Source organism: Leptinotarsa decemlineata, unplaced genomic scaffold (assembly GCF_025532065.1).
Source record: "Leptinotarsa decemlineata unplaced genomic scaffold, Ldec_3_MD MMD2_tig00000690_RagTag_RagTag, whole genome shotgun sequence".
NCBI classification, from domain to species: Eukaryota; Metazoa; Arthropoda; class Insecta; order Coleoptera; family Chrysomelidae; genus Leptinotarsa; species Leptinotarsa decemlineata.
Window position 1 is genome coordinate 2,933,355 of NW_027412554.1, and position 21,839 is coordinate 2,955,193.

Sequence of the window (21,839 nt, forward strand, 5' to 3'; positions counted from 1 at the left end):
TAGAAGATAAACTGAAACACATAGAAGTACAAAATCTTGAGTCACAACAAACTGGGGGTACAATAAAAAGTATGGAGCTCATTTATAAAGTAAATGTTACAAAAACATACAAGAAAAATGATACGTCCAAAAACATACAAACTAAAACACTGAGTAAGCCAACAGATAAAAACATCGCTGATCTAAAACCTACAAATGAACTTGATACAGAGTGACCCATCTCTCAAACTGAAGGAAAGTGGCAAATGAAATATTGAAAGTTCAGACTCAACTGAAATTTGATGAAGTTGTCAAATTGCAAATACACCTCAGAATGGCAACAAGTACGAAATACTCTTAAAAATTTTAAATTAATTTCTATTTATTGCCGACATAATGATATACATGGAGGTACTTGTATCTACATAAATAATTTTTTTGATGGCAAAGAAATCATCGAAATTAAACAGCTATCTCAAGAATTTCACTGTGAACTTGCTGCATTATTCTCAAAGAAATTCAATTTAGTTGTATTATCTGTATACTGATCACCCTGTAGTAACTATGATTTTACTAAGTTTTTAAATATAATGACAGAAGCCCTCATCTATATAGAAAGGCATTATAGCAGAGCTAACGTTGTTATATGTGGCGATTTCAATGTAAATTTCCTAAATCCGGAGAAGAAAACGAACTTAGTCACTCTGGTGACATTCAGTCACCATAGTGATGGGAAAGTCTAAAACATGCCCTGATAACATATTCTCAAATATAGAGAGTTCAAATGCAGAAGTTCTTAGTGTTCCACTGGCAGATCATTATCCTCAAATCTTCACATACAAAATCAGATGTGACAAAAATACTAATAAGAAATATGAGCTAAACTTTTCCAACAAAAATATAAGTGTATTCAAAACTCATCTCACTGGAGAATCATGGTCTGACGTGTACAGTAAATCGTCATCTGAGGAAATGGCGCTAAAATTTCACGAAATATTCATGACACATTTTGAAAATTCTTTTTCTATCATTGAATCAAGATCACTGATATGTTGATAACATATCTATATATATATGTATATATAGATATCTGTGCAGCAGAGGCAAATATTTGTGCCTCTGCTGCAGTGGTTTGACTCTAATGAACTGTATATGAATGAAACAAAAACAGAAATTTGTGTATTTTCAAACTAGCGCACTGATGCCATTTCTACATCGGAAAGTATAAAATTTTTGGGAGTTCATCTTGACTCGTCTCTTGCCTGGACCACCCACATCAGTAATCTTTGCAACAAAGTAGCAAAATCTGTTTATGCCATCAGGCGAATAGCTACAAGGGCAGGTCAGAAAGCAGCTCTAATGACATACTACGCCTTGTTCCACTCAGCAATGAGTTATGGGTTGCTGTGCTGGGGTAATGCAAGCTACACTCATCTTCAAAGAGTATTTGTCTTGAAAAAAGCTGCTGTACGTAGCATTGTAATAGCTGAATATAATGAACACTGTAAGCCTTTTTTTGAGAATACAGGAATCATGACTCTATTCTCACAAATTATCTTTGACAATGTTCTGCATGTCAAAAAAAATTATCACTCACTCGGATATTCACTCCTACAAAACACGCAGTGGAAATAATATTGTGCCCCTCTTAAGAAGATTGGATAAAAGCAAATCAATTGGCATCACTTGCTTCAATTTACTTCCTAAAAAAATTAAACATCTGCCACTCAGACTTTTCAGAAATACAGTGAAAAAACTTTTCACTAAAATGAGCCTGTATTATACTCTGAGTGAGTTCAATGTTACTCTTAAGGATTCGCTTGGAGATACCTAGTGCATCTTTTCCACTTTTTATTCCTGTTTCTTTATACTTTAAGAATTTTTAAAATGCATTTCATGCACTACATTTAATTTTATTGTTACATTTACAGCTTCTTTATGTAACTATGCAATGTAATAGGTGACTTGTCCAAAATATTTGTACTTTTTATGGGCGCAATAAAGTTCTATTCTATTTTATTAGGATTCTTAGTTAGGATCATTTCGTGAAAAAGCCTTTTGGGCTTTTTTTTCTAAATGTTAAACTTTCGCTTGATCAAATTTAATTTTGTTTCCTGTTTCAATAAAATGTTGAGTTAGTGCACATGATTTTTTTTTCAATCTTATATCACTTTTGTGTGAAGTTATTCTGATTGATCATGTTCTGGAAGTTTTTCCACTTATGTCTCGCTTACGTTTACGCAGTTATTTTGTCTTCTATCGAGTACCGCCTGCCCGGTACTGACGATGCCCAATAGCCTGAAATAGCCTGTGCTATAATAGCACAGCCAGTTATCGAAAGCGCTCGCAATAAATTTATTTTAAATGAAATTTTCTATGCATGCAATTTTATGTGAAATACTTGAATATGGTAATTCATTTTCAGGAATAATTCAAGAAATAATTGGAGCTTTTCCTGGTATAGACGAGGCTATGAGTTACGCTGAAGTCATGAAACTCATCAAAAGCATGAATTTTTCCGTTGTTGTTTTTGATACAGCTCCTACTGGTCACACGTTACGACTATTATCATTTCCTCAAATCGTTGAAAAAGGGCTGGGAAAACTGCTACGACTGAGACTGAAAGTTTCTCCACTAATTTCACAACTGAGTGGACTTCTTGGACATCCTGACTTTAATGCCGACAATTTGACCTCAAGGATGGAAGAAATGTTGAATGTTATCAAACAAGTTAATGAACAATTTAAAAATCCCGAACAGACAACATTTGTTTGTGTATGTATAGCAGAATTTTTGTCACTTTATGAAACGGAGAGACTGGTTCAAGAATTAACAAAATGTAAAATTGATACACATAATATTGTTGTTAATCAATTATTGTTTAAAAAGGATACTCACAATTCTTGTAAAATGTGTTCTGCCAGATATAAAATTCAAGAGAAATATTTGGATCAGATCACAGACTTGTATGAGGATTTTCATATTACGAAGTTACCTCTTCTAGAAAGGGAGGTGAGAGGATCTGAAAATGTGAAAACGTTCTCCGAATTTTTGATGAAACCTTATTACATGTAGCATTGTTTAGTGTGATCTCCTTTTTCTTTCAATATAGAAATGTTTATATTTAGATGTAATTAAATTTTCATCTATGCCAGTTTTTTCATAGTGAAAAATGACCTTAAATATTAGCAGATTTTTTTTCTTTAGTATCATCGTCATCGCAATGTTCTATGTGTTCTGAATAAAGATGTTAATAAATCTCCAAGCTACTAGGGGGCATCATGGCTATTCGCAGGCCTGTCAACAATGTGATTTATCAAAATCAATACAACTTCAACTAGAAAAACTCTTGAGAAAATATCTGGTCGAGGTTGTGTTTCGAACAAACAACTTTTTAATCGTGAGTCGGGCTCACTCGTACTACCACTGTGCCAATTCACCGCTAAAAAGGAAACACTTTGGAAACGAAGGTAGCTATGAAAACTGGTCCCAAACAATGTACCATTCTAAACATGCCTACACTCACTGAATAGTGATGAATGGCTGTTATTTTATTATTGAATCTGGTTGACAATATTTTTTCTGATTGAAGTTCGGATATCCGTGTTAGGAATCACACGTTAAAAAGGTAAGACCTCGTTAATCCTTAGCTCGCACAAGTTTCGACTTCTGAGGGTTGTCGTTCGTAGGAGTGCGACAGCTGGTTAACGGATCCATAGTTTAAAAAATATTAGCAGAGAGAAATTTCCAAGAGAATATGAATCAATAAAGAATTAGAAATAAGATCAAAATATTCGGATGAGTTACTTGAAATAAACTGATAGTTCAAGTACAAGCTCTTATCTTCAAGCTTTAAAAAATACAGAATAAACTTCCAATTGAATCTAACCCATCAATTCATTGCATTCCACATTTTATGTGATGTAAAATTTTGTCGCTAGATTTACCTGTTTTTAAAAAACTTGTTTTTGTTTCTTAGAATTATTTATGTCAAACTCATGTTACACAGCTAAATCTCGTGATAAACTTTTATATCTAATTCATTACGTTCCACAATCTACATAATATAAAATCTTGTCAAGAGGTCTACCTTTTTTAAAGAAAAAAAATGCGTTTATATCATATTCATTCATTTTAATTAATTCTTAACTTATCGCTGTACATGTTGCCAAGTGTGATCATTTCAATTAGTACGTCATTGTTGCATGGTCGGTCCCTTCAATAAATTTTGTAGCACCGTCAAGCTATCCCCTATGAGTTATAACTTTTAAAAGGTGCTATATAAACCACCTTGTTTTTTGCCATTTTGAATTTTTCCTCACGTATGTACGTGTTCTGAAACTGCGGTCAGCACTAATAATCTGAAGTTCGGGTTGAACTGCGTCTGGTGTTTTCAGTTGTTCAACGTTTCCATTTCAACTTTGAAGCCAGTGAGATCCCATTGTAGTTACATATACATATATATACTTATATTTTGATATTAGTTAACAAGACACTCAATAAACTTCATATTTGTATAATTTCCTGAACCGCATGTCACGCAGGTAGCCATAGCTGCATCTGTGGTGATTTTAAATTTTCTTGTGAACACAAGATCTTTTAACCATAAGTGCCACAAATGTGCGGCTGGATTCTGCTGATGGCTCTGTGCATTTGTATTTCTTTCTTTTGGTAACCAAATGTTGCCAACTGTACACTTGGCTGCACCATACTGACAATGGGCCAAAACACGTGTCTATGTTTTGCCAATTTCTTGAGTACTATGTCTAGATATGCGTGTATGCAGAGATCCAGATAATGTCCTAGCATACCATTTTGGTATAGAAAACCATATGCTAGTAATAGGTTACTGAACTACCATTCTCACCATCCAACGAAGATGAAAATAAACTTATTCCTAACCATGAAGAACAGGGTGATCAATCTAACACATCCACTTTTTAAAGACGAATGTATTAAAGAATTAAAAGGTATTCTTCTTGAAAATTCATATCCTTGCAAACTTTTGAATAAACTACTTTTTAACTCTTCTTCCACAGTCATGAATACTTTTCCAAACAATTTAAATATTTCCATAAATAATAATAAATCAAAATAATAATTCAAATATTTCAAATAGTGGAGAGATACCTTTTCAAGAGTAAACATATCAAATTTGCTCAATGCATCGTTACCACCACTAATAGTCTTTTTTCCAAAATTAAAACTCCATTGAAAACTTCAGAAAAGTCAAATGTAGTATATGAAATTCCTTGTCATACATGTGATAAGACATATATTGGACAAACATCTAGAATTTTATCTGGACGCATAACTTCACATAAATGTGATTGTAACACAAATAAAACCACCTTTGCAGTTGCAGAGCATGTCATTAGCACTAAACACACAATGAATTACACCGAAGTTGAAGTTTTGTGTACTGAAAGCAATTTACAAAAACGGTTGTTTAGAGAAATGTTCTTTATCAAAAGGAATAACAATAACATGAACAAATACACTGAGCTCAACAACCTCGGCAATATTTATCATTACATCTTAAAATTGGAACTAATTCCTCCAGGTTCCCCAAGCAACAGATAGTATTTGGTTTTGGACCTAGTGCTGAGTAATTCAAAAAAACCATTCACTTCATTTGTGAGTGTTTGGCAGCACTGTACCCAGATTCAGATACTTTTGATTTTGTTTGTGTCAGCCATGATGATGGTGTGCCTTTTGGTAATCCTGTTTTGTTGTTTTACTGTCGAATAATCATACTTAAAATGTCTTATAATGTCAAATTTCAAATATTACCTCTCTCTTTATGGTTGCTATGCTATGGTTGTATGGTGCCAAGCATGGCCAGTGAAATAATTTTTTTTAAATGTTTAAATAGAATAAGTTTTTTGTACTTTTTCTCTGAAACTCTAAAATTGAATGTGTGACACTTTTCTACATGATGAAAAGTATTAACTTTGTTTTTCTCATTGCCACGTCTGACTTTTTACTATATGTCAATTATCAAATTTCAAATATTTCCTCTCTCTTTATGGTTGCTATGCTATGGTTGTATGGTGCCAAGCATGGCCAGTGAAATAATTTTAATAATTTTTTAAAAATGTTTAAATAGAATAAGTTTTTTGTACTTTTTCTCTGAAACTCTAAAATTGAATGTGTGACACTTTTCTACATGATGAAAAGTATTAACTTTGTTTTTCTCATTGCCACGTCTGACTTTTTACTATAACCTCAAGTTAGTAAGTAAATTTTTTTACCTATTTGTTTTACAATTTTGCTGCAATGTTTTTAAATTTCTTGTAGATAAAGGGAATAAATATTCTCGAAAGCTCGACCATATAACAAAGAGTATTCTTTAAACAACTGCCCAGTAATTTGACTGCATCCCCAACAATATTCCGTATTTCTCCTCAACTAGTCAGTCAAGACTATCCTTCGCTTTATCAGCGAGCGCTTTCGACAGCTGATCGTGCTGTCATCCTCTAGGCCCTACTCTATCTGAACGTGTCATAGTCATCTTCATTTTCACCAAGTTGGAAATTTTTTCCCTTACCCTTTCAACTGAGATTCGTCAGGAGGACGAGTGGTTCATAACGTAATGTGTTTTGGTGACGACATAGAGGTCAATAACCTCTAGGCCGCTCTGGCCTTGTGTACCCCTTCCTGACTGGGGTATTTGATGAACAAATTGTTCATTTTAACAGACGCGTTGTGGGGCCTTCACTCAACCGAGCGACGGGGCCTTCTGAATCGAGTGGGGTCGTCTATAGTGTAATCTACAGCATTCACCAGTAATATTACAGCATTCACCAGCATCCTGAGAAGTTGATTTTGCAACCTTTCCAAAATGGAGAGGTTTGACGGGGCGGTTTGTCCCCAAGCACCTGAAGCATACATGATGACAGGCTTGAACATCGTGTTGTATAGTAAAATCTTATTTTTAAGATTGAGTTTTGAATTTCTATTGACCAGAGGATAGAGTTTAGCTATCCTCATCTGCATTTTGCTCTTGATATAATCAATGTGATTTGCCCAGGTGAGTCGGCGGTCTACCCAAAGACCTAGGTACTTGACTCGCGTTTGCCATTCGATCTACCTGCCTGAAATCGTGAGAAACTTTATGTCTCCCCAAGTCTATCGCCTGATTTTTTTCTGGATTCACTGGCTCTTCCAGTCAAGGTACTAGCGTTCGAGGTCGTCCAATGCGCGTTGCATGTAGACGACCCCCAACGCCCGACCCATGGAAGAAGCGAGGAGAGCCGTATCATCGGCGTAAAGGAAAACCTTCACGTGATCGAACCTCGGAAGGTCGCTCACGTAAAGGCTGTACAGGAGTGGAGACAGCACAGCACCCTGAGGCACTCCAGCTTCGATTTCCCTGACGGGAGACAGGATTCCTTCAACTCGGATCTGAAATGTTCTTCCTTTCAGAAATTACCTAATCCACCGGACCAGACCCCGAGGTAAATTGAAATCGAGCATTTTTTGTAGCAGGCCTTCGTGCCAGACTCGGTCGAAGGCTTTCGAAATATCCAGGAGGACGAGATGGACTGCCTTCCTGTTGTTCAGCTCTGAGATGGAATTTTCAACCAGTCTCAGGGCCTGCAGCTCGGTGGAGTGTGCCCTCCTGAAGCCGAATTGTTCGTCAGGCAGAACATTTTGATCTTCAACTTCTTCTGTTAGCCTTTGCAGCAGAACACGTTCAACCACCTTAGCCGTTGAGCAAAGCAGACTAATCGGACGATGATTCTGGGGAAACAGCAGGTTCTGGCCCTGTTTCGGAATCATGACAACTACGGCATGCTTCCATCTTCGAGGGAAGTATCTGAGAGTGATTGAGCTGTTGATAATGTCCATCAGCTATCTGATGAAGTTCTCCAGGAGCTGCTTCAACAACCTGTTAGTGATTGAATCAATTCCCGGAGCCTTCTTGGGTTTGGAGGCCCTAATGTACCCCTTCGGTTCTTCCTCTGAAGCTGGACGGATCACGTCGTCATCATTTTCCCTAAGGATGCGCCGAACACGGTGTTCCAGCCGGATATCACGGTCAATATCATCATCCGGATCAACGTTAAGTCGAAACTGACTCTCCATTGTGTCTGCAAAGGCCAACGCCTTCTTGGCGGGGGAGTAGCAGATGCCGCGCTGTCCGTGAAGAGGGGAGGAAACTTATCTCCAGGGTAGAGAGTCCGCTGATAAACTCGTCTGAGTCGATTTTTCTCCCGGATAAAGTTCTTTATCCTGGGAGGAAACTCATTGTAGCTCCGCAGAGGACACTCTGTCCTGGTTGTGGCTGCGCGAAAGCGTTGTTCACAGACAATTCGAAATCTGCCACCGTTGAGACCGCTGCAAAACTGGGGCAAATCGCGGACAAGGATTTCTGGCTTGCGCCTCATCGGCGCGGTGCAGCCAAGTGTAAAGATGGGCAACAACACATATGCACGGAGTCAGCAGGAGCCAACCGCACATTTGGAGTGTTGTGTCCACTAATTGTTTCATTTTTTATTTTTATATCATATCCACTCGGTAAAATATCTCTTTGTATTTATATCTTGGACCCGGATGTCACACAGGTAGAGCTATATGTGTATATACACATATATGATAAATGAAATACCTACCAATTTTATTCGTATCACACTGTTATTATGTTCTATATATATATATTTTAAGTTATTGACATACCATATGTACATACTGTACCTCAGTGGCAAATAAATAAACAAATAAATAAAAATATGTTGTCCAACAACGCATTTAGTCAAGCTAGCGGAGAGATACGTAACATATAGAAACCTCTTATCAAGCGAAAAACGACCAACTCCCGCCAAACGGTCATCTCCCGCTAAAACCAATGAAGCGGAGAGAGGGGATAGGTGAAAGGTGAAAGCACCCGAATGACCTATAAATAGTCAGATCTCGGAGGAATAAGTCTAGTTTTCACCCGAAGACAATTGTGGATACTAACAATCGAAACGTCGTGACGTAACTTGGTTTGGAATCTGGTTTATTTTTCAGTTTTGTTAATAATATGTTTTAATTTTCAGCTTTTATTAATATTTCAATTTTTTATTTTCTGGGGTTAGCTTGCACGTTATTTACTTGTAATTTCAGTTTTTTGTTTTAATAAAATTGTTATGTTCGGTTAATCTTTTTATTTTTTTCAGGGATTTCAAATCAATTTATATTATGGAAGTCCGAACTGATGAAATAAAGAGCTATTCGTTTAACATTTCCTTTGAAAATAAAGCTAGGAGAAAATAAGAACGAAATTCTCAAATTTCAGTTTTCTCGGGATATCTCCGAAACTACTAGGAATATTAAAACTTTCTAAATGACAGGGGGTCCATGTAATTCATCATAACATCAAAGGAGAGAAATCGCAATGCATCATTACGCTACAAGATCATAATCGTAATTTACAGAATACGGAATGCAGAGAAACGTAAGGCGTCATAATCGCAATTCATCATAACGAAAACAGCAGAACGTACTTTGTCATAAACTACAAATTCATAAAGTACTTATAGAAACGTTACCCGATCATAATCGCAATGCATTATATTCACATTGTATCATAAACTCAATGTATCATATCGTTAAAGCGTAGAAACCGTATTGTACAGAATCCGTATTACATCATAACCGTAATGTATAGAATACGTAAAGTGTCATAATGTAATCCATCATAATTTGGTCTGTCTCACAATAGGTTACCGGTGCCATAGTCATAGTCGATTTGAGTAGATATCAGGTTTTTCAAAATGGCCCATCAGATACATAATTACATGTGTTGGTGTATATTGATTATAGTAAACTGCTTCGTATATTAATTTAGCTCCTGTATTTCCTCGTTTTACATTCTTTGGCATATTAGATTCTCTTCGTAGCGGTTCAGTATCAACGTAACTCAATAGAATCCATACCGTTAATATTTTCTATTATTTTATTAAAGCTTGTGGCTCACCGTCTTACTGTTAGATAATATTGCTTTGAAGTGACGTCATTTCTGTCGGTTTCTTGAAATTGGTTGAAGGGCAGTTCCGTCAAGTCATTTGCCGAGAGACACGGCTTAATAATAACTTTTTGCTTTTTGTCTGCCCTATTCGCGAAATTCGTTTCCACTAGATTTCGCATCTGCTAAATTTCACAAGCAACCATAGTGTTTAATTGAATTGTCATTCAAATTTCAACAGATTGTTGAAGATTTCGAGAGTTGAAATGAGTTTTTTAGACATTCTGAACTACGTAGACATTGCCAATTGGAAAATACTAATTTATGTACTGGTAATCTGAGCGGATACTTTTTTTAATGATGATAGAGTTTATGACTCCTGCCTACATTTCAAGTTAACCTCATTCTGAAACTATAAACAATAAAAAATATCATCACTCATTAGGTTTGTACTGGTTCTAACATCCCAAAACGTTTGGAAACTGCGCAAGACATGCTGCGTACAAACAAAAAACAGTCCGAAATAGTCTCGGACACTTGTTTAAACCAAAACGCTTTTGAGGAGACCACTGTGCCACCTATCATATATATGAAGAGATGAAGACGAGAAAATACTATTAATCATGTCAATTTTGTTATGTACCGTATCCCTATAGTCAGCTCAAATGTTATCTACCCTCAATCATCAATTATTGAAATCAAATAAATAAAAAAACATCCTAGCAAATAGCCCAAACAAATTTCCACATGAATGCGCATGAGCAACGGGAACAGTTCAGCCTCGAGAGCAAGAACGATTCAGGACGGTTCAAAACAGTTTAGGATCATTTCGCAGTCAAAACCAGAACAGAGGATTCATCAGTCCGAAATTATTCTCAATAAACCAGAACGCTCTATATCAACTGCGCATGATCCTGACATCCTAGAACCTGAATTTCGTAGAACCAGAACAAACCTATTAAGAGAGTTTCGTCCAAGTTGCCAACCAATGTTTTTCATGAAAAACTTCAATCGCTTCAATTGTAGAAATTTATATAAGCTCTTGTACAGAAATGAAAACTATGCCAGCTGCATATCTTAATTTTTTTTAAAAAGGTTCGTAATAACTATTTCACGGTCAAAATTAACTTCCTAGGGAATTTTGTGTGTTATGTTTGATTTCTAGGGATATTTTTGACAGATTCTATGCCATTCACCAATTTCACAGGGCTACCGTTCAATGTTCATTTTTGGAGACATTTTTATTTGATATGGAATAATTTTTATAGTCATTAAATAAACATCTAGTTTTAGTAATAAGCCTAGCAATTTATGCAACCAACAGAACAAACAGAAAAATACTAAATTCTATCAGAGCAATTACGACCTAAACTGATATATGAAATGTATATATTTTCAATTTGTATACACAATTATATAAATATTGGACCATTGAAGCGATAGAGGTTACTCATTGAAAATGTAGGTTGACAACTCGAACGAAACTCTCCCAGTTCAGGAGCACACTTTCCGTACAAAGTTCGAAAAATGTGTCTATTGGAGAGTTGAATCTAATCAAACAAAAATTCGACAAAATCGAATCCTTGTCTCTATACATTCCCACAAAATGGCAAAATAAGGCAAATATCTGTCATCCTTTGTGAGGACCGTTATACTTGCAATAAGATAGAGAGAGAGGAAGTTTTAGTTTTCGGACAGATACTTGTCTCATCTTGCCACTTTGTGGAAATGTGAGGAGAGAAGGGTTTGACTTCGAACGCCAAATGTTTCGTTAGATTTAATTCCCCAATAGATACACTTCATGAACTCTTAACAGTAAATAGTGATTGGACATCTCTTTTGAAAATGCCAGCCACCCGTGTTGGCAAAACGTCGATGACATCTCGCAATACACGTCGGCCTATTAACCCGCAAAACCATTATTCAAACAATGATGGTAGCAAAAGGCTTTCACAATTAGCATATACTTAGGTTGTATAGAAGGGTTGAATTTTTTAGATAGTTAGGTACTCACATCTATTTCGTTTACAGAAAATTCACTGGTATAAAACTAACTGTTATCAATCAAACTTGAACAATCACCTTATCAACATATCTTGCGGCTCTTATATTTATAACCTTGTCAGATGAAAAAAACTGGCATTTCGTCAAAAGTAAGCAATAATCAAAAATAAGGGCCCTGTACTGGGGCTACCTTACATGTACTTGTTCGAGTATAAGAGCATTTCCCACAAATGTCATGTCATATTTTATTGAATTTAGAACCTTATTTGCATTAAGAATCTCTAGAATATCCATGTACATATATTTTTCTGAACCAAAAATTTTTCTTGAAATGGACGAAGGAAAATGTACAATGTATGGTATGGCCAACAATCTTTTTACCTTGTCTTTTGAGTTTGTACAAGAGTAATTCAGATATTTGTAATATTATAAAAAAGTCTTTCTTAGTATTTAGTTTAATCAGGAATTCTATGAAAAAATAATACTTCATACATAAATTTTACGTTTCCTGGTAAACCGCAGCCTGTCCTAGTATTATTAACATCAGTAAGAACCTATTGATCTTTCACAAATCATGGGAATCACATTCTTACTAATCTTTTGTACCTTTATTTTAAGAAAGATGCCACAAGTTTCAATATAACGGTTTAACAATATACAACCACAAACTACTTACTCTAGAGTAAGTGGTTTGTGTATACAACCCTCTAAGTAATAAAAAATATATTAAATGTATTATAACTCTGAGTATACAACCCACTTTACTATTACTCTACAAAAGTTCAACTATTATTTCAACCTAAAGGTGCGTATTCATTTGCAACAAAACAGTCCGAACGAAGAAAGCGCGCAGCGCGCGCAGAACAAATTTCCCTAGTGAGTACGTCGCGCCGAACGCGCCAAACATTTTCCGAGATTTGTCGGTAAATGCGTTTTGCACAAAGGAAATTTATTCGTTCGCCGGTCTTCAGTTAGTACGGGAGTAAGGAGCATCACGCGCGTTTGTGGTTTTTTCGTGAGTTTTTGCTGGTTATATTATTTTATTAATTTGATACAAATAATATTTTTAAATAAATTGATATGGATTGGAGTAAGGAAAAATGTTTGGAACTGATAGATGAGTATGAAAGACAACTCGTGTTATGGGATCCAAAAAATAATTGTCATTATGATAAAATAAAAAAGCATGATGCTTGGGTGGCGATTTCAAATAAAATGGGGTGTACCACAAAAGAGGTGAAAACTAAAATGGAAAGTCTTCTATCGAGTTTTCGACGGGAAAAAGCAAAAGAGACAGAATCCATTGGAACCGGAAAAGGTATTTATTTCAACTTTTTTTTTAATTCAAATGTTATTTTAAAATTAATGTAGTTTTACTAAATAAATAAAATAAAAAAACTTTTGATATGCAAATATGTCTATATTGATGCTCAGCTATTAATATGGAAAACTTTTTTTCCATTAGTTTTATAAGAAAGGTACTCTTCATAAAAAGTTCGATTTATAATTCGATTTATAATTATGAAATTCACTTCCACTGTTAAAAGGGGCCTGCTTGCCATCCATTGACCCAACACAATGAGGAAATTGCCACTTTTCTTCATACTGTCTACTAATCTGTAACCATTCTTCGGAACTGCTGGGCATCTAAAAATAATTTTTAACGTAAAATAACTCCCCTATTTGGCAATTTTTATATAGGTAATTTCTGGTCTTTCAACTTCTTTTGACGAGTTCTACAAGCCATTAAAATAAATGACTCAACTTTGAAAACATCCTGTATCGACTAAAGTATAAATAAGGCGAATCGTCTTAACAATCTTGTATTTTAGGAAAATGATAATGCACCACCTTCTGAAAGTAATAAAGGAGATGTATCCACAGAAGCCACCAACTCACAAGAAACCAAAATACAAACTGAAAATGCGCCGGTATCTCCAAAACCATGTACATCTGCCATTCCTGTGAAGCAAATCCAAAAACGTAAAAGATCAATTGAACCATCGCCATCGGTAGGAACCTCAAAAGTTGACCAAGCTTTAGGCTTTCTTAAAAATGCAGCAGCTAATAATGACCTTAGAGACGAATGTGGAGTATTTGGTCAACATGTGGCTCATAAGCTAAGGAGCTATAATAAAATAACGAAAGCTATTGTGCAGCACCACATAAATAATATTATCTTTAGTGCCGATTATGACACTCAATATTCCAATCAATCAATGCCCATACAAATTTCTGTGCCAAACCCTTCATACTCTCAAACTTATTCTCATCAATCCTCCCCTAACCTAACTTCTTTACCTAGTCCTTCCCCACAATCACAATCCAATTATTCAGACCAGCCCTCCCCGAATTTAATTTCTCCTCAAAACTCAGTGCCACACTCACAACTTTCCTTCTTCAACCTACCCCCTACTTCTCAAAGCTATTTAAACGAAAATGAGGAATTTTTTTTTAATAGTATATTGTTTTCTAAATAATGTTTGAAATAAATTTAATAAATATAAAAATGTATTTACGTACCTTTATTTTATCCTTAAGTTCTTGAATGAGTGCTTCGCAGGTTTCAATGATTATAACGCCAATTAATTGTTTTGAAATTCTAAATAAGTATTGTAGGCTACTGTACGAGTCCCCTGTTGCTAAAAAGCGAAGTGTGACTGCCAGACGATATTGCACCGGAATTGCCTTTCGAAAAGTTGTGTCTTTTTTGGCTATTTTAGGACCTACTAAACATATCAGATTTTCAAAATCTTCTGCACCCATCCTTGTAAAATTTTGCATATGCATATGATCTAGGTCCTTAAGTAATACCATATTTTGACGACGCAAAAAAAAGCGCCTCGCCCACATTCTTCGTTGTTTTCTTTTTTTATTTTTTTTAGCCTCCGTTAATGCCTCTATAATTAAGAAATCACCAGCGGCTACGGCAATATCGTTTGCATCCATCCTAAACACCAAGAGACTGAGTACTAAACTAAGATTCCTAGAAACCCTGGTGTTGGTAACGCTTAGATTTTGTTTTGAACTTTTTGAAGGAACCACCTGTTGCTTTTAACAACACTTACGAGGTTTTCCCAAGATGGCGCTATTCTGAATTCTGAATTTTCAACTTTTGGTATTTTGAAATTGATATTTTTTGTCATCCCAATCTTTACATTGTTCGCATTTTTTATTATAGTTTTCGTTCGTTAATTCTCAGTTATTTTAGTTTGGTTACATTTTTCAGTAGTAATAAGGAATAGTTTTATATAGTGTATAAGGATACTTTTTGTAAAATGGGAAAATTCTGTATTTTGTGTGAACAGTGTAAAAATTCGAGTAATCATCTGTATTCAGTGCCAAAGGTAAATGAAACATTTTATAATTACTGTCAATCCACCACGGATAAACTAAGTTTGTATCAGCCTACACCAAAAACCAACTTCATATTTTGAATAATCCTTCACCCTTTCAAATCCACCTTCTGCTACTAGAGTATCATTACTTTCTTAATCATAATATCAAATTGAAAATAAACATTCACTTATGCTTTTTTAATTTTTTTTAAATACAACTTAATACCTAGTTGCAAGAAAAGTCTACTCATAGAATCATAGATACCTACAGATGAATATTACAGTATGCAGAGAGATTTATTGCATTTCTACAGAATTATTATGAGAAGTAAGTAAGTTTACAGTTACATGAAATTTAACATCCATTTAAAATATCATGATATTAATATCAGCATAAAATTTAAAACTAATAAAAAATTAAATCTATATCAACAATTAATAAATCATAGATTAAGTTTGAAAATCACTCTCTGAGTAGGGCTCCATGTCAAACAAATAGTTCCCCAAGCCTAACAGAATGTTGTATATTTTTGAAATCTTGTGGAAAATTATTGTAGAAATCGAGGGTGTTGTATTGTGGACTTGTATAAAGAAAATTTATTGGGTGGTTAAAAGACTACTCATGTATGATGAGAAACCTAATGCTCTCTTAAATATATACTGGTAGTAGTTGATTGCATATAGAATTCCAAGCAACCAAACAGTATGCTCTTTTAACTTTACTTGTTCTCAATTGGTGATTTGAATGGTTTTATTTGTGCATTGTACCTGATCAAAATCTGTAATTTATAGGATGAAAACAAGAGGAAACTGTAGATGGATGCTGTTAGGAAATATCTGCCTGATGGTGCTTTTATTTGCTCAAAGCATTTTCCCATCCATTTCATTGGTGAGAAAAAACTATTGAAGGGTGCCAAACCATCATGCATGTGAGTATTCAGTTTCTACAGCACTACCTATAAATCCTATCAAAGATTTGTATATTTTTTTCAAGGTGCACTTATAGAGAAGTACTTAATTGTACGAATTCCAAGAAAACGTGCACCATTTCCAGATCCAGTTTACTAATAATTTCTGTAGTTGGAAAGTATCCGTTGAATAAGGTATCAAAAGCAAATTTGATCACATACAAATCAAGAGAGAACACTTGGTGTTATCAAAATGATAAATATCAAATTATTCATATATGAAATGATAAATAACCCCTTCTAGCTTTACCTATCTACAAAAAAAGGTTCTTTTCAACCGGCTGTTCTCTAACGGTAACCCTGAGAAGTTCGCAGTTGGAAACAAACACTCTATGCCATTCATTTCTCTTGAAGATAAAAGATAGTTGTTGTTTTCAGTTCAACTCAAGCATATCAATGTCCTTTTACAAATTTCAAATTGTCCAAATGCGTGGAGTTTAGTTATAATATTTCATATTATTTTTCATTTCAATGATCGCAACTGCTGTTTTGTTCAATATTTTACATCATATTTTCCCTTGATACCTTTCATAAAAATACATCATTATTCAATACGGGCTAATATGTGCTAATATCATTCTATAAATAAAAGGTGATAGTGGAAGAAAGGGGTAAAGTTGAAGAACATTTTCTATAAATGCCTGATTCACAGAAAATTAACTTCATTAACTTTACCCTCTATTTTCTGATATCTCATATTTGTCAATATCTGTGTAAGCTTACTGCTTGCACATGGAAATAATAAATACGTTGTCATTATTATAAACAGCCTCTTCTGAAAACATAATAAAAAAAAGCTGTATCTTTTAGAATCTTCTTGTGAGACGGTTATAATTAAATGCCAGTAGGAATTTTAAAAAAAATTAATGAAAAAGTTGTTATCGAACAAAGGGTTATATTTAGCTTAGAATCGCACGTTGAAAGGTAAGATTTCGTTAATCCCTGTTCGCACAAGTTTCGACTTCTGAGGGCTGCCGTTCGTAGGGGAAAGACAGCTGGTTTACAGAAAAACCAATTTTAACAAATACCATTTTAGTTTTTTGTCCATGTTTATTTACAGGGATCTCAATTTATTCAGTTTTGTTTACAATAAATTATATAACAAAGAAAGCTTGTGCTGTAACCACTTATACTACTACTACTATAATTATTACAGACACATTTATGTGTGTTTAATGAAGGACAAAATTAAAGTAATGAAAAACATTTGCATGAGCAAAGAGTGAGATTCTTGAAAATATTTTCATCATCACAAAAGAAATTGATTTTATCAGAGTAGTTATTTTCAAGTCTCAACATTTTAGATGTTGGAGATGGAGAATGATACCCATAGTTAGTTAAGTGATATGGTGTAATAAATAGCTTTATTTGTCTGATGGACCTTCGTGGAACGTTGAAAGTTATAGGGGAGAGAATTTCCGGACAATCAATGAAACCAGATATAATTTTGAATAGATAAACTAATGATTTAATGTAACTTCGATTCTGAAATCAGCATGAAATATTTCTAAAATTGAACTGAATGTATAAACCCATCCTGTTTAATTTCGTAATAGTTAGTTTCCTGGCTTTGCCCTGATCATTTTCAGTAAAAATATATGACTGCAACTGAGACAATCATATTCAGTTGCGTTGATGAAGTAATCTTAGAGAATAAAGTTGATACTTAAATTAGTTTCAATGAATATCTTATGAGGAGTACTTCGTCAACGCCGCTGACTGTCGTAGTTGCACTTGAAACGTTTGGAGTTTACCAAAGAAGACAACAGCAAAACCCAAAAACCAACCAAAACATTGAAGTCAGTCATGCAATCATACTACATGAGCTGTTGAAAATTATTGATGAAGGATGCTGAAATTTTCCCAGATTCAAAGATTGATTTTCATTTTTTTATAACTGGTTTTATTTTTCAGTTTGCAGTTGGATTATCCAGTCGAAAAAACTCCGTTTGAAACATGAACAACTGAAATACTTGAATTCCTATATTTAGTTCTGTGATCAGTTTTTTCAAAGAATATTTGATAAAGCTTCTGCCAAATATCTGATAAGGATTGTGTGATTATTTATATAGTTTTATTAATTTAATTAAATAACATTTATTGATCTAAAGGGTAAAACATGTTTTAGACAAGTAAATTGATGGATATATAGCCGTTACTATGTGGTAGAAGATCATTATGAAAAATTTAGATTTTAGACAAGTTCTATTGTGAAATTGACGTGATAGTCATTTTTATAATAAAAATAGGTATTTTGATATTTTTTATTTCTCAGTGAAACCGCTCCTGAACTTCCACTAAACGTTTTTCCTAGTCCATCTTGTAGTATTCTACCCGATTCACACTCTGTCACAAAACATCCATTGGCAAATTCTAGCAGTATTCAACTAGAGAATATTCCTAATCCCATTTTGGTTTCAAATACTTGATGACATCCAGATTGAACCAAGATCATTTGGAGGTGATAATGTTCACATATCCATAACAATTCCAATCAACTTTGTTGATATCATTTTCAGCATTTTTGGGATGATGAGAGCTGCAGGAGGATGCAATACTCATCCCAAGTCAATTCAAGTTGGACAAAGATTCCGCCTAATGTCCCTCTATTCTCTGATAAAACTGCCCAGGGAAAGTAATGTTAGTGGAGGAGAAATGATGAAATCCCTTCTTCATATTGGAGATCTGAAAGAAAAACAGCAAAAATTTATATTCTATATTGAAATAGAAAAAACTATCTCCGAAATTGAAGAGGACTTCTCAGGTATTGATGAAGCTTTTGCTTATTTCTGTGAATATGTTGCAAAAAAAATTAAAGGCAACACCAAATGTGGAGAATGTGTGGATTCAATATTGGAGAAGGGAAATGAAATATTCAATTCCCTCATAAGAAACAAGAGCAGAGGATTTTTAACATTACCATCACAAAAAATTAATAGCTTTCTTCACGATGTTGAAGCCACAATAATATCAGGTGTTTTTGAGAGGGAACTTAAAAGAAATTGCTTTCCAGTAATTTTAATCAAATTGTCAAATTTTTCTCCCAAAAATATTGTAGGTTGTGAACACCACAAGGAAGAATTGTTAAGAGAGGCACTGAGTATCTGCTGTGCTAAAGAGCATAATGAAAGAGCCCTCGAAAATAAAAATTTAAAAAAATACAATTTTCTGTGAGTCAAATTTCGAAAAATCTGAAAATATCTGTTGAGATGTGAAACTCTCATCAGATGTATGTTTTTTTAAAATTTGATTGAATATTTTCAAAAAACTACCATCATAATTGATGATCACATTGTTTGAAAAAAAGAACTCTTTTACACACTCAATGTAAAAGGTTGTAGTGAGCAATTAAAGTATATCAGAAGACATTTTGTATTTGTATTCTAAAAGACGCTAATCTACTTTCATGCAGTCTGCAGAAATTCAACCTAGTGTTCTCTGAACATTACGGTATTTTACTTTTCGTGGGAACCTGAATATAAAAGAAATCCCATCACAAGGAAACTGGAAGTTAATTTACCACTGGTAAGGATATTAAATACAATTTCACCTCAGACTGATAAAAAACTAACTTAACTTTTGAACGGTTTGACGTAGAAACATGAAAAAAACGTTTGGGGGGCTATTACCGATACTATTTTTTGAAAAATTTGAAATTTTAATTGGCATGGGGTCAAGTGTCAAATTGATCTATCAGTGATGACCTGCACATGCAATCATTGCAAAAAATATGACTCAATGAAATTAAAATAATAATAATGGAAGATATTTGAATTAAACTTTGTTCAATTTATGCTGGAACTGTAAATTTCAATAATTATAAATACAGAAATCTTATAAACTTTAATATACTTTTACAGACAATAAATAGTTCACATTCTTTCTGAACCAAAGAAGTTATTCAATACATCTGATGATCAACGGAAGGTAATTGACCATCTTACATCTATTGTAAATTAATAAATTTTGCCTTGTAATTTCTCTCAAGTTATTTGCAGAACCCAAAGGCTTGCATGACGAGTTCAAGGTGGGACTGTAGTGCTATTTCTCTTGAGTGATTTTCTGTACTTAACGAGATGTGTATGTATAAGAAAATCAATGTCCTGATTCATGAGTAGAACTGCTAGGTGTGATACACATACATCCATAGTCACTATGAGTAGATGTATTTTGGTTGAATATCTATTAGAAAACAGCTGTGTTTCTACTCATTACATTGTCTTCGTATATAAACCGCTTATTCCAAATTTTATGGATCAATGAGGAAACTTTTTAATTATTAATTAAAAAAAAACGGTTAAAAGTTGGTGCTTATCAAAATGATCTCTTAACAGGTAATCGAAAAGTTCGACAAAGAATTCACTGGGAATATTTCTTTGTAATCTAGTGAATTATTCAGTTTTTCCATTCCAATACCATACTAAAAACATGTATTCAAGTATATAATCTTTATACTTACCACCTGTTTTGCGGAATTCGTTCCGATAAACAACCAATGTCAACTACATAATATCTGCCAACATTTCTTGAGTTGAAATATCAAGAAATTACACGAAATTTCTTCAAAACTTTGCTTGGGTTGAAACTTCAACTAATAATTCACCAGAACTTGGACACTTATCTTTCAATTTAATACTGACAATTCGTCAATAACACTTAAAATACAAAAAATTCATTAACTCACTTTTAAGTTATCCTAAAAGCACAGTAGGTATGAAAAATGAATGTGGAATTAAATATCAGAGACAAGTTGTCTTTGTAAATATAAATACAAATACACCCTGTGTGGTCTTATGATTACAGTTTACTGTAATGACTGCTTGCGCCATCTGAAACGGCGTTGATCTCTGCTAATCAAGTTAGCCATAAATCCCTCATTTTACCCCAAACTTTTGCAGGTATGAGTAGATGCACCAAGGTTTTTAGACATCTTATACTAAACACAGAAATTACAAGTATAATCGCAGCGAACAACTCAGGCGGAACGCTCCGCGCAAAAATGTTTGTTGCAGGTTGTTCGGCGCGCGCTGGAAAAAATTTTGTTGCAGAGGGCGCGCGCGCTTTGTTCGTTCGGACTGTTTTGTTGCAAATGAATACGCACCTTAACAAATTGACCATATTCACTGTTATCATATTGCCATGCGACAACAGAACTAGCGTCTAGCGACCACAACCATACTTTGGCTGCAGAGCTTCTGACAGCTTTGGTTCTCTTCTATCATTAAAAACACACAAAAGCCGTTCTTCCATAGAAAACACAACAGATGCCATCATTTACTTGTTTTCAACATTTTTGAGCAGGTAAACTATTATTTTTCAATAAAAATGGAAAAATCAAAGCTGTCAAGATATTCTGCAGCAAAAGTATTGTTATGGTCGCTAGATGCTAGTGACAGTATGTTGCGTATACGTCATACAGGCCACTTCCAATGGCTTTCCAAAATGCCAACCTACATTCTTCATGGAAAACCTCTATCGCTTCAATTGTGTATAAAAATTGAAAGTATGTACATGCCATAATTAGTTTTGGTCATAATAGGTCACATGCATGTTTTTTTATAAATATTCTAATCGATTATATCTACCATTCATTCAAAC

At 34.3% G+C, this 21,839-nt stretch overlaps 1 protein-coding gene and 2 long non-coding RNA genes across 4 annotated transcripts in view; 2 read left to right on the top strand and 1 right to left on the bottom strand.

Annotated features, from left to right (window-relative positions):
* The window catches only part of LOC111509403 (ATPase ASNA1 homolog), a 94,114-nt gene extending 90,984 nt beyond the window's left edge, over positions 1–3,130 (top strand). The window contains exon 3 of the mRNA XM_023165150.2: positions 2,405–3,130. Within this exon, the coding sequence (XP_023020918.1) occupies positions 2,405–3,054 (650 nt within the window). The 3' untranslated portion in view covers positions 3,055–3,130. The remainder of the gene's footprint in view (positions 1–2,404) is intronic.
* A 9,987-nt stretch (positions 3,131–13,117) lies between these two features.
* Positions 13,118–18,501, top strand: LOC141482091 (uncharacterized). The gene is made up of 3 exons (XR_012465331.1): positions 13,118–13,253; positions 13,768–16,202; positions 18,156–18,501. It is a non-coding gene; the product is annotated as an uncharacterized lncRNA (long non-coding RNA).
* On the bottom strand, positions 13,248–21,313 carry LOC141482092 (uncharacterized). Of its 2 annotated transcripts, XR_012465333.1 has the most exons (4): positions 20,701–21,312; positions 15,004–18,926; positions 14,459–14,885; positions 13,248–13,582 (listed from the first exon to the last, which is right to left on the bottom strand). It is a non-coding gene; the product is annotated as an uncharacterized lncRNA (long non-coding RNA). The 2 variants fall into 2 exon arrangements; XR_012465332.1 differs by having other exon boundaries at positions 14,459–18,926; positions 20,701–21,313.
* Positions 21,314–21,839: the final 526 nt, after the last annotated feature.